The 14746-nt window shown below is 38.6% G+C and overlaps 1 protein-coding gene across 1 annotated transcript; it reads right to left on the reverse strand.

The window, feature by feature from the left end:
- Positions 1–1035: 1035 nt before the first annotated feature.
- On the reverse strand, positions 1036–1896 carry LOC119518296 (olfactory receptor 5M11-like). The gene has a single exon (XM_037815411.1). It carries the CDS (start codon positions 1894–1896, stop codon positions 1036–1038), a length of 861 nt encoding a protein of 286 aa, XP_037671339.1.
- Positions 1897–14746: the final 12850 nt, after the last annotated feature.

Below are 14746 nucleotides of genomic sequence, written 5' to 3' on the forward strand. Positions count from 1 at the left end.
ATTTGCTTACTTGAGGCTGTAAAGAAGCCAGAACAATTTCACACCCTCCCCAGACTACAATCTCCCTCTAACGACTATAAACACTGTATCCCACTAGTTCCATCCTCCAGAAGGAAAGAATTAATATTACTTAACTAAGCATAATCAGGATAACAGCAGCATTCAAATAAAAGTAGGTACTTTATTTGTTAGGACCAATTGCTTCTTCAATTCCTGTATTTTCCTTCAAGTTTAGTCCTTCCTCACACATCAGCTGATTCTAAGTTTTAAAGAGAAGGTGATAAAATGTTCTCCGTAGTCTGCAGAGTAAGTGGGAGGAGGGTTGCTGTAGCTCATTGATAAACAGTCACAAATTCAAGTCAGACCCCAATCCCCACCTCTTCCCATTGTTACCTTCTCCAGAAAGTGCTAACAGACACTTTCTTTAGAAAGAGAAACACTGTCATGAACCACAGTTTCTGCTTTTAATCAAAAGTCTGTAAAGAGTGTAGGAAGATGTGTTTCTTAAAAGACTCTCTAAATGGATGGGATCAACAACAAAGGAAATTCAAGGAACGGAACACAGAGCATGGTCATACTATTTGCATTTGTAAGCAATCAGAGAACACCAATGTCCCGAGACATACCGGTAAGGAAGTTGGAAACTACAGCAGTGCTTCTCAAACTGTAAGAAGCTTAAAAATCACATAAGGATTTGGTTGAAATTCAGATTTGCATGCAGAGATCTGAGGTCAGAAAGAGATTCTGCATTTCTCATAAGCTCTGAGGCAAAGATGATGTTGTAGTTTCATGGATCAAAAGTTGGAGAGTGGAAGCCTAGATTTTAAAATGCAGCTCCATATTCCCTGGACTTTATAATTTTAGCAGAGACAGAAGAGACATATACATAGAGAGTAATAAACTGCATCATCAAAATTTAAAGAAATTTGAGCAAATGGCTTAGAATTATGGTTTATTGGAAATTTCAGACATTGCCATCTTAGTGAACATATTTTGTCTGAGAATATTTTTCAAAGCCTGCTTTACATCTTTGTTTCAGAGACTATAGATCAGTGGATTAAGCACTGGTCTTACAAACATGTAGAAGACAGCTATTATTTTGGATTCCTCAACAGTCTTATTTGTTGGTAGTCTTACATATATGCAGAAGATGGTTCCATAAAATAAGGTGACAGCCATCATGTGAGAACCACAGGTGGAGAATGCCATGTGCCTTCCTTCAGCTGATTTGATCCTGAGGATGGCAGCAATAATAAAGGCATAGGACAGCAGGATGGTGGTGAGGGAATTGGAGAGGCTGAAGCCAGCTGATACGAACGTGGCATGTTCCTTGACATGTTTCAGAGCGAGAAACACAGCACAGTAGAAGTGGTTGATGACATCCGATCTGCAGAAGGTCAAGCAAAAGGTAAGGATGGCCTGGAAGAGACCATCTGAGAATCCATAGACATAAGGAAATGTGGCCAGGCAGATGCAGACTCTCCTGGACATTTTAACACTGTAGTGCAGTGGTTTGCATATGGCCACATAGAGGTCATAGACCATTACTGCCAGCATGTAGATCTTGGTAAAGAGGAGTGCAATGAAAACATAACACTGGATGAAACAGCCAGCATAGGAAATGGTCCTCTTCTCCAATAGGAAAGCCATCAACATCTGCGGAGTTGCATTTGAGGCATAGCACAAGTCTACAAAGGCTAAGTTAGTGAGGAAGAAGTACATGGGAGTGTGAAGGTGAGGGTCCAGTCTGATTAACATCATTATTCCCAGGTTGCCTAAGAGTGTGATGAGGTAAACAACCAGAAACAACACAAAGAGGAGAGGGTGGAGATCCGGGTGATCTGAAAGCCCCAGGAGAACCAAAACTGTTATTTTACTGCCATTTTTAATGAGCATCCTGAGAGTCTGTGCTTGCTGTTGAAACAAATGGAAATAGAGAAGTCTAGAAAGGGATAGTTCAGGTTAGCTGGCAAAATAAATAAACGAGGTTAAATTATGCTTGTTATTTCTAATACTTTGAAAGTACAAAGAGTCAGTAACTTCATTTTCAGAAAGGCAGAATTTCATGAAACCAATGCCAATTATTTATACTGATTCTGGTTCCACCAAAAAGAATCACCTGAGAGTGGCAAGGTATGTAACCTGTTTGGTTTTTGGTTTCCCAGGTGTAAAATGGAAAATAGGCTTGTCATAGGGAATAATATAGTTAATTCATTTAAGGTTTGTAGAAAAATGGCTGGCATAAAGTAAGCATATAATGAGTGCTTTTAGAAGTAGTTAACACTTTTCATAGCTGACCTCATCTCTCTACTTCTTTACCCCGAGATACTGGTAGAAGGGCAGGTAAGGTTTCAGAGACAAATGTCAGCATTCTTCTACTCCACTGATTTTCAAAGTCAAAGAAAACCTTATTTTAAAAGAGGAATACCCAAATGGTCTGTAAGCCTCAGCATAAGACTTAATAAAATTTCCTCTTGATTAAAAATAAAAATGACAAGGACACAAAGACTTACTTCAGAATCAAATTTGCACCTATTTCCTATGATTAAGGAATTTTCCTGATGCTTCTGTAAGCTGTAAAATGGAATTGAATTTATACCAGGATAAAGGAGGTGGAGACTCACTCCTTAACAGCAAATCTCCGAAGGACTGAGGAGTAGCAGAGACAAAAGTTACATCATGGATCACCCCTCTTGGGTTTAATTGGAATGCTCTGGGATCAGGATGTTAATCATAAGCCTCAGTGTATTATTGCAATTTCAAATTTACCAGTAGTTTATTCTAAAGTTCTAGGGAAGACAGACAAAGAAGTTTCATCTTGAAATTTTGAAGATTGTCTGCTTTTCATTTTTATTTTTCTTTTATATTAAAACTATCTCCTTTCCTAAAATTCAGAGCACTTAGCTGTGTCCTTTCTGGCCTAGATGCTTTGGAAAGGTTAAGCCATAATAAGCAGGACTGTGAAACAATGAAATTCAGCAAAAAGTTTGGTGAGCACCTCCTATCTGTCAAGCACTTTCACTCAGGTAGCTTAGTTGATTCCTCAAAATAACCCAGTGAGGTAGGTACTCCATCCTCAACTTTATTCTAAGGAATTAGAGGTTCAACTAAAAGAATAGTGACCACCTGACTTACCCACAGCCACATACCTAGTAAGAGCATAGTCATATTTGAATTCCTGTTTTCATAGCATGAGTAGAATGCTTTCTCAATTGTAAGCAGTTACAATTCCTTGTCCTGTACCATATAATCATACTTCATCCTTTCTTCCATCAACATTTAAAAAATATTTCCTTCCTCACCTTCCTTCTAGTCAGCCTTCTTATTCTTACAATATCCAAGGTGCCCTTGAAAATAAGAAATTTTGAGATTCAAGTCCTCTAAATTGAAGTCTCTCTGCCTCCACAAAACTGAGCTTGACGTCCACCTCCACTCCCAGGTGGCTGTAGCACTCTGCTGTCATCCACGACAAAGTAGGTGACACAATGTTTGGTAATTAAAAGTGTATGTGGAGGCTGTCGGGGGCAAGATGTCAGAGTGGTGAGGAGCAGAATTTCGTCTCTCCCTTAGAGCAGCTGGCAATTACCCAAGAACTATATGAAACAGTGTTTTTGGGGTCTCCAGTAACCAGTCACACATTGGACTCAAGTTTGGAATTGGAGGAAAAGCTGAGATCCCAGCGAACATTGTAAGATCCCCGGACCAGGGGTCTGGCGCCCCTCCCCGCCCAGACCTCACAGACTGTCTTGCTGCTGGCTCCCTGAAAGGGGGGGGGGGGGCAAAAAACAGCAATCTGCTGAGGGCAAGAAGGGAGGCTTAACCCAGCCTCAACTGCAGAATTAATTAACAAATTAATTAACTAACACTAGCTGCTGAGGTGCTAAAGAAGGGCTGGTCTCTGAGAAGTGGGGGCATATAAAAGCGGGCACCCATTCCCAGACTCCAAAAAAGCCATTTTTTTCCCCTACATTTTGTCCCTTCTGGCTTCTCACTGATCCCTTATCTTTTTGCATTTCAATAGCCCCCAGCAGGGGTGGAACTGAAGCTCTGGGAGAGTAATTATCAGAAAATAGCCCAAAGCATATCTTTAAATGCTCTATTCTGACACTGACAAAACTTCCAGGCTGGGAAAGACTTAAAAGAGACTCTTTTTTTTTTTTTTCTTTTTTCTTTTTCTTGTTTTTCTTTTCTAATTTTTTTTAAATCTAAAATTAATATATGTGGTTATTTTCTATCAGAAAGCCCAGGTTAAGGGACTAGGCTGGGCTTGTGGGGAGACAGAGCACCCACAGTGTCTTTGAGTTCCATATTCACTACTGAAGGCCTCCATCTCCGTCTTTAATTGGCAACTCAGGCTGACCAAGGAATCTACCTGGAGAGGCCCCAAAGAGGAGAGGGGAGAAGGGAATAGTGCTCCTGAGAGACAACTGGAATTCTGAGGATTGGGAGAGTGGAAGGAGGTCCTGCTCAACTGGCAGTCCTCCTTCTGGGAACTCAGACCCCAGGGGCTGGAATTCAGATTCCAGCTTCAGTAAGCCATGCCCCCTACAGGATCAGAGTCACCAGGAGAACTAAAGTCCTCATACCTCCTTACACTGGTGGGGGAGCTGCAGGCTGGCAAGCACCACCTGCTGGGCAGGAGAGGAAAAGCACGAGTTCTAAAGGCCTCATAGGAGGGTCTCATTCTCAGGAAAACTCCATACCCTCCCAATGAGACCTGGGCCTCACTAGACTAGGAAAATCTGACTAGGGTCAACCATATCTGAGGAGACCCACTCTCAAAAAGGTTGCATAGAGGCAGAGCAAGAAACAGAAAAAACAAGAGGGGAAAAATTCTGATCAACTAAATAGAACCTAAGTTAGAGGTCTAGAATAAGATGAACTGAATAACAGAGGCCAGAGAACAAAGCCAACCAACAAGAAAACCACTAGGTAAAAGACAGAAAACAAGCTCCAAAATAAACTAATCAAGAAAATCAGATGACTAGACAACTTAAGATAACAAGCCATACCAGGAAACACGAAAACATGGACCAGCCAAAGGAACAAACTAATAGCTCAGCTGAGACACAGGAGTGCAGGCAACTAATGCTAAATAAATTTGATGAAATGAAGGATGATATAGCAAAAGAGTTGAAGGATATAAAGTAGACACTGGATGACCATAAAGAAGAATTCATAAACTTAAAAAAACAAATGGCAGAACCCATGGGAATGAAGGCCACAATGGAGGAGATGGAAAACACAATGGAGGGGCACAACAGTAGATTTGAACAGGCAGAAGAAAGGATCAGTGAACTGGAAGACAGGTCATTCGAATTCATACACACAAAAGAACAGATGGTGAAAAAAATGGAAAAATATGAGCAGGGTCTTAGGGAGCTGAGTGACAACATGAAACACACAAATATACATGTTATGGGTATCCCAGAAGGAGAAGAGAGGGGAAAAGGGGCAGAAAGAGTAATAGAAGACATATTCACTGAAAATTTCACAACTCTTATAAAAGACAGAAAATTAGAGATTCAAGAAGTACAACGTACCCCAAATAGAATAGATCCCAATAGACCTACTCCAAGACACTTACTGGTCAGATTGTCCAATGTCAGAGACAAAGGGAGGATTCTGAAAGCAGCAAGAGAAAAGTGATCCATCACATACAAGGGAAGGTTGATAAGACTATGTACAGATTTCTCTGCAGAAACCATGGAGGCAAGAAGACAGTGGCATAATATATTTAAGATACTGAAAGAGAAAAACTGCCAACCAAGATTTCTATATCCAGCAAAACTTTCCTTCAAAAATGAGGGAGAGATTAAAACATTTCCAGACAAACAGACACTGAGAGAGTTTGTGAATAAGATACCGGCACTACAAGAAATACTAAAGAGAGTGCTACAGGCTAATAGGAAAAGACAGGAGAGAGAGAGTTGGAGAAGAGTGCAGAAATGAAGATTATCAGGAAAGGTAAAAGGAGAGGAAAAAATAAGATATGACATATAAATTCCAAAAAACAAAATGGTAGTAGAAAGTACTGCCCTTACAGTAATAACACTAAATGTAAATGGATTAAACTCCCCAATAAAAAGACACAGACTGGCAGAATGGATTAAGAAACAGGACCCATCTACATGCTGTCTACAAGAAACTCACTTTAGACACAAGGACAAACATAGACTGAAAGTGAAAGGTTCGAAAAAGATATTTCATGCAAATAACAACCAGAAAAAAGCGGGAGTAGCTGTATTAATATCAGACAAGTTAGACTTCAAAAGCGAAACAATTAAAAGAGACAAAGAAGGACACTATATATTAATAAAAGGGTCAATTCATCAAGAAAACATAATAATCATAAATATTTATGCACCAAGCCAGAATGCCCCAAAATTCATGAGGCCAACACTGCAATCACTGAAAGAAGAAATAGATACCTCTATAATAATAGTTGGAAACTTCAATACACCACTCTCATCAATGGATAGAACATCTAGACAGAGGATCACTAAAGAAACAGAGATGTTGAATTGTATGACAAATGAACTAGACTTGACAGACATTTATAGAACACTACATCCAACAACAGCAGGATACACTTTTTTCTCAAGTGCTCATGGAACATTCTCTAGGATAGACCACATGTTGGGTCACAAAGCAAGTCTCAACAAATTTAAAAATATTGATATTATGCAAAACACTTTCTCAGACCACAATGGAATGAAGCTGGAAGTAAATAAAAGGCAGAAGGTCATAAAATTCACAAACATATGGAGGCTAAACAACTCCCTCTTAGAAAACCAGTGGGTAAAGGAAGAAATCACAAGAGAAATTAGTAAATACCTCAAGGCAAATGACAATGAAAACACAACTTATCAAAACTTATGGGATGCAGCAAAGGTGGTGCTGAGAGGGAAATTTATTGCCCTAAATGCCTATATTAAAAGGGAAGAGAGAGCAAAAATTGAAGAGTTAACTGCTCACCTGGAGGAATTAGAGAAAGAACAGCAAACTAACCCCAAAGCAAGCAGAAGGGAAGAAATAACAAAGATTAGAGCAGAAATAAACGCAATTGAGAACAGGAAAACAATAGAGAGAATCAACAAAACCAGAAGTTGGTTCTTTGAGAAAATCAATAAAATCGATGGACCGCTGGCTAGGCTAACAAAAAAAAAAAAAGAGAGAGAGAGAGAGCAGATGCAAATAAATGCAATCAGAAATGGGAAAGGAAATATAACTACCGACCCTGCAGAAATTAAGAAGATAATGAGAAGATACTATGAGCAACTATATGCTAATAAACTAGACAAGTTAGATGAAATGGACAACTTCCTAGAAAAGCATAAACAACCAACATTAACTCAAGGAGAAACAGATGACCTCAACAAACCAATCACAAGTAAAGAGATTGAGTCAGTCATCAAAAAGCTCCCAAAAAGGAAAAGCCCAGGACCAGATGGTTTCACATGTGAATTCTACCAAGCATTCAAGAACGAATTAGTACCAATCCTGCTCAAACTCTTCAAAAAAATTGAAGAAGAGGAAAAGCTACCTAACTCTTTCTATGAAGGCAACATCACCCTAATACCAAAACCAGACAAAGATACTACAAAAAAAGAAAATTGTAGACCAATTCTTTAATGAATATAGATGCAAAAATCCTCAACAAAATACTCACAAATCAAATCCAGCAGCACATTAAAAGAATTATACACCACGACCAGGTGGGATTTATTCCAGGTATGTAAGGCTGGTTCAACACAAGAAAATCAATTAATGTAATACACCACATCAATAAATCAAAGCAGAAGAACCACATGATCATCTTGATTGATGCAGAAAAGGCATTTGACAAAATTCAACATCCTTTCCTGATGAAAACACTTCAAAGGATAGGAATAGAAGGGAACTTTTTCAATATGATAAAGGCAATATATGAAAAACCCACAGCTAACATCACACTCAATGGGGAGAGACTGAAAGCTTTTCCTCTAAGATCAGGAACAAGACAGGGATGCCCACTATCACCACTGTTATTCAACATTGTGCTGGAAGTTCTAGCTAGAGCAATTAGGCAAGAAAAAGAAATAAAAGGCATCCAAATTGGAGAGGAAGAAGTAAAACTTTCACTATTTGCGGATGACATGATTCTATATGTAGGAAATCCAGAGAAATCTACAGCAAAGCTACTAGAACTAGTCAATGAATACAGCAAAGTAGCAGGCTACAAGATCAACATGCAAAAACCTGTAGTGTTCCTATACACAAGTAATGTGCAACAAGAGGAGGAAATCAAGAAAAAAATCCTATTTACAATAGCAACCAAAAGAATCAAGTATTTAGGAATAAACTTAATGAAGAACACAAAAGACCTTTACCTAAACTTATCTACAGATTCAATGCAATACCAATTCAAATCCCAACAACTTACTTTACAGAAATAGAAAAACCAATAACTAAATTTATTGGGAAGGGTAAGGTGCCCCAAATAGCCAAAAATATCTTGAGAAAGAGGAATGAAGTGGGAGGTCTCACACTACCTGACTTTGAAGCATATTACAATGCTACAGTGCTCAAAACAGCATGGTACTGGCATAAGGACAGATATACTGATCAATGGGATCGAATTGAGTGTTCAGAAGTAGACCCTCACATCTATGGACAACTGATCTTTGATAAGGCAGTAAAGCCGAAGCAACTGGGAAAGAGCAGCCTGTTCAATAAATGGTGTTTGGAGAACTGGATATCCATTTCCAAAAGAATGAAAGAGGATGTCCATCTCACACCTTATACCAAAATTAACTCAAAGTGGATCAAAGACCTAAACATTAGCACCAAGACCATAAAACTCTTAGAAGAAAATGTAGGGCAATATGTTAAAGATCTTGTGATAGGAGGTGGTTTCTTAGACCTCACACCCAAGGCACGAGCAACCAAAGAACAAAGAGACAAATGGGATCTCCTCAAAATTAAACACTTTTGTACATCAAAGGACTTTGTCAGAAAAGTAAAAAGGCAACCTACACATTGGGAGATGCTATTTGGAAACCACATATCAGATAAGGGTTTAATATCCCGAATATATAAAGGAATCCTGCATCTCAATAACAGAAAGACAAACAATCCAATTAAAAAATGGGCAAAAGACATGAACAGACATTTTTCTGAAGAGGAAATACAAACGGCTCAAAAGCATATGAAAAAATGCTCAACTTCACTGGCTATTAAGGAAATGCAAATCAAAACCACAATGAGATATCATCTCACACCTACCAGAATGGCCATTATCCAAAAAACAGAAAATGACAAGTGCTGGAGAGGATGTGGAGAAAGAGGCACACTTATTCATTGTTGGTGGGAATGTAGAATGGTGCAACCACTCTGGAATACAGTATGGAGGTTCCTCAGGAAGCTAAATACAGATTTGCCATATGACCCAGCTATTCCATTGCTAGGTATATACTCAGAGGAACTGAAACTTAAGACACAGACATTTGTAAACCGATGTTTATTGCAGCATTATTCACAATTGCCAAGAGATGGAAACAGCCCAAATGTCCATCAAAGGACAAGTGGATAAACAAACTGTGCTATATACACATGATGGAATATTATGCAGCTGTAAGACAGAACAAAGACATGGATCATGTAATAATGTGGATGAACCTTGAGGACATTATGTTGAGTGAAGTTAGCCAGAAACAAAAGGACAGATTCTGTATGATCTCACTAATATGAACAGACATTAATGAACAAACTTTGGGAGTTAAAAGCTGACAACACAGGTGACCAGGAGATAGAAAGAGGGCAGAGATCAGCCATTTGATGCTGAAGGACTACAGAATGTTTAGGATTGATTGCATAGATCCAGAAATAGATAGCATAATACTGTGTTATGGTAGCATGGTATTGTAAGTACACTGAACAAAGATGTCTGTGAGTAAAGCTGAAAGAGGTGGGATAGGAGAATGTATGACACCAGAGGTAAAGATAGATGATAAAGACTGGGACTGTATAACGTGGCAAAAACTGGAGTGGCCAATGACTGTTACTAAATATACAAATATAAAAATGTTTTTGCATGTGGGAAAGCAAATGAATGTCAACCATGTAGAAATTTGAAAAGGGGATGGTGTTTTAGTTTGCTAATGCTGCGGAATGCAAAACACCAGAGATGGATAGGCTTTTATAAAACAGGGGTTTATTTCGCTACACAGTTACAGTCTTAAGGCCGCAAAGCATCCAAGGTAACACACCAGCAATCGGGTACCTTCACCGGAGGATGGCCAGTGGCGTCCGGAGAACCTCTGTTAGCTGGGAAGGCACGTGGCTGGCGTCTGCTCCAAAGTTCTGGTTTCAAAAATGGCTTTCTCCCAGGACATTCCTCTCTAGCAAGCTTGCTCTTCTTCAAAACGTCACTCACAGCTGCACTCTGTTCAGTCTCTTTGAGTCAGCATGTTTTATATGGCTCCACTGATCAAGGCCCACCCTGAATGAGTGGGGTCACACCTCCATAGGAGTATCCCACCGAAGTCACCACCCACAGCTGGGTGGGTCACATTCCAAGCAAATCTAATCAGCACCAAAAGGTCTGTCCCACAAGACCACAAAGATAATGGCATTTGGGGGACACAATACATTCAAACCAGCACAGATGGTATTCAGGAAAAAACATAATCAAAGCAAACTGGAGTCTATGGTCAACAGTAACATTGTAATATACCTCCATTAAGTGTAACAAAGGCAATATGCCAATGCTAAATGTATATGAGAGGGGGATATAGGGGAAGAATATGGGATTCTTGGTAGCGGTGTTATTTGCTGTCCTTACTAGTATATTGTATTGTATGACATGTTATTTTTCTTTTTATCATTTTTTTCTTATTACTAAAAAAAAAACAATTTTTCTTGTAGTAATCAGTATGTTCAAGTGCTGATTGTGGTGATAAATGTACAACTTTATGATGATACCATGAACAACTGATTGTACACTGTGGATAAATATATGGTATGTGAATATAACTCTATACAATTGTAGGAAAATATATATATAGGAGTAAAAGTGTTGGAGAAAACATGGTGAGAGGGATGATGCCTCACCAATATGGACTAACTACAATGTGTAAACTCAGCATTGAATCTTAGAACATAGCCTAACGTGGACATAATAATTGCAATAGTCCCTAGATTGTAAGCTCTTACAGCAGTTAACTCTATCCCTGAATTGTAATGCCTATCTCTAAACTTTGAGATGCTGATCCCCTAGTGTATAACCTGATTGGTCTCTGGAACAATGCATATCTCTGAGACACCTGAAACTCAGAGCTAGAGCTCTGCAGATATAAATGTCAGTATTAGTGCATATAGCCACTGTCAAAAAAAAAAAAGAGCCCGACTTCAATTAGTGATATGAATGAAGCAGGTCTGGTTAAGACCAGGCCAAGCCAGGCCAAAGGGTAAAGGTTGAAACTGATTGTGTTTTAAAACTTCAGCTTCCATATGAGACCAAGGGAATAGATATCTATTTGGTACAGGCTCTAAATTTTCTGAACGGTACAACTCTACAGTCGATTTCTTCAAAGACCAAAATTTCATGGAACTTTGAATAGGAAGTGAGATACGGTAGGTTAGTATAGGCTGGAGTGAAATAGTGACACATCCCAGAGTAATTTGGGCAGATAATAAAAAATATATTTACAGCCTCCCCCTCCCCAGCTCCGAGGATCTGGGGGAAGGTGCGGATGTGTTGGACATCCTCACCTGGACTGGTGTTGATGTTGTCACAAACATTGGGACTGGCGGTTTGATGTGCTGAGCCCTCGAGCATGGGACTTGTCCTTATGAAGCTCATTATCACAAAGGAGAGCCTAAACTTGCATGTAATGGTGCCTAAGAGTCTCCCCCTGAGTACCTCTTTGTTGCTCAGATGTGGCCCTCTCTCTCTCTAACTGAGCCATCTCGACAGGTGAACTCGCTGCCCTCCCCCCTACGTGGGACCCGACTCCCAGGGATGTAAATCTCCCTGGCAATGCAGAATATGACTCCCAGGGATGAATGTGGACCTGGCATTGTGAGACTGAGAATATCTTCTTGACCAAAAGGGGGATGCAAAATGAGACAAAATAGTTTCAGTGGCTGAGAGATTTCAAATGGAGTCGAGAGGTCACTCTGGTGGGCATTCTTACGCATTATATAGATAACACCTCTTAGATTTTAATGTATTGGAATAGCTAGAAGTAAATACCTGAACCTACCAAACTCCAACCCAGCAGTCTGGACTCCTGAAGACAATTATATAATAATGTAGATTACAAGGGGTGACCGTGTGATTGTGAAGAACTTGCGGATCACACCCCCTTTATCTAGTGTATGGATGAGTGGAGGAATGGGGATAAAAACTAAAGGACAAATGGGGTGGGATGGGGGGATGATTTGGGTGTTCTTTTTTTCACTTTTATTTTTTATTCTTGTTGTGATTCTTTCTGATGTAAGGAAAATGTTCAGAGATAGATTGTGGTGATGAACGCATAACTATGTTATCATACTGTGGACAGTGGATTGTATACCATGGATGATTCTATGGTGTGTGAATGTATTTCAGTAAAACTGAATTTAATAAAAAAAAATTATGACCAACCAGTTAAAAAAAAATGTGTATATGTCTCTTTCCTCCACTAGACTGTAAACTCCTTGTGGACAAGAAGTGACGTCTCTGCATCCATCACAAATCCTGTTAGTTAATAATTGATCAACAAACATTTGTGAATAAATAAAGAAATGCCTAATGTTCAGTTAATACAGAAAATATATAACAAATCTTGGTTTTCCCCTCTCAGGTATCATGTTTTATTAGGCACAGTTTCTTAACATCCAAAAATGAAATTCTATAAGGATATGATATGGAAGAGTGACTAATGTTTTAAAGGTTCCACAGGTAAGTAAACAGAATGGTGGCAATTAATTATACATAACAGACATTCAATACTTGACATATCCTATACTTTGGTCTTAGTACTTTATAAGCCTCAGCTCTCTAACTCCTCACACAATTACATGAGGGGTTTACTACCACTATCTCCATTTTACCTGAAATAAAGAGAGGTAAAATAACTTGTCCTGGTATATACAACTAGTAAGTTGTGAGACAGGGATTCAAAAAGGCCAAGAGATAGTCCTTGATATAGAGTTGTTGATAGTTTAGCAAAGAAATGTGACAAATTCACACAGTATTAACGTTCTCTGAGCATAAAGGCATTCATCCATGCATCCATTCATTCATTAATTTGTGTATTTAGCACATATTCTGGGAATACCTTCTTTTTGCCACTGTGCTGTGACTACTGAGAGCATAGGAGAAAGCCAAAGTGTGATTTGTGTTCTTAAAGAGTTTCTGCCTCATTGGGAGAGAGATAAGGCATGAATATTTTAGACCCCACACTCAAGTATTAGATTGTGAGTTTAGGAAGATCACATTGGAAACTGACGGAGAATATTGCATGCACACAACGATAATGCAAAGGGTATAATGATAGTTTATTAAGAAGCAAGTATTTATTGAGACAATATAGCCATGAATCAATCACACAATAATGTTAGACTAATAATACTGAAAAATCGTACAAATTTAATGCACCTGAGAGTAGGAGATCATATAATAAGATGGTATGACTTATTCAGAGAGATCAGCCCAGGAGGCACTGAAAAATAAAAATGGATACATATAAGAAATATTAACCTAAACAGAAAAGACCTAAAAATGCATCTTTACTATTTAAAGTTACCAGGGGACATAGACAAATCCACAGCCATCACGGAGCATTTTTACATATTTCTCTAAGTTTTATACATGAAATGATAAAAACAAGATCTGAAAAAAAAAAAAAAATCAACTGTACCCAACAAAATTCTGCTTGGATCAGGTCCCATCACTTCAGAAAATGCTATTCAGCACCACTTGCTCCCACACTTTGTACATCTCAGGAGGAAATGTCAAACTGGAGTGGGAAGTGGCCATGAAATGGTTGGCTCTGAAAATTGTCCAGAAGGAAATGTAATACCTGGAAAGCCTAGAAAGTAAAATCATACATGCCTCACATCAGCTTTGTTTTCACTGTGATCTCCCATATCAGCTCCAGGTTTGAGCCTGGCCCAGTCTCAGTTAAAACAAGGATTATGAAAGCATAAAGAACTGGTGGCAACTCACAAAGCATGTTAAGCCATGTGTATTGAACATTTGTAATGGTGACCAAACTAAGATGGTTTCTTCAGGACTATATGTAGATTGTAAATAAAAAAATCCTGTTTTTCCTTTCCATTCTCTTAGCCACCACTGCTGGATCAACATAACTGGTTTCCTGGGCCTTCTAAAGAAATGATGGACATAGATTCTGGAGAGATTACAAAAATTGATATTTATTTTAAAGTCAATTTCTATCAGAGATCCTTCAAAAAAAATACTCTATTCCAAGCTTCCAGATTATCTGTTGAAGATTTATTATGAAGCAATCATATTAAAACAGGTTATCTTGATGCTGATACTGATAAATTGGCTCTCAAATAAAGAATCCAGATACAAAAACCAATAAAAATTTGATGCATGACAGAGTTTGTGTTAAAAATGTCATGAAAATAGTATGGATTATTCAATAAATGGATGTTTTTCCCTAAGAAAATAGACTTAGACTTTGCTTTGAACCATTTATAATTCCAGAAACAATAAAAATAATTTTTAATATATTGGGAAAAAAGGAGA

The sequence above is a fragment of the Choloepus didactylus genome, chromosome 21 (genome assembly GCF_015220235.1).
Source record: "Choloepus didactylus isolate mChoDid1 chromosome 21, mChoDid1.pri, whole genome shotgun sequence".
NCBI lineage: Eukaryota > Metazoa > Chordata > Mammalia > Pilosa > Megalonychidae > Choloepus > Choloepus didactylus.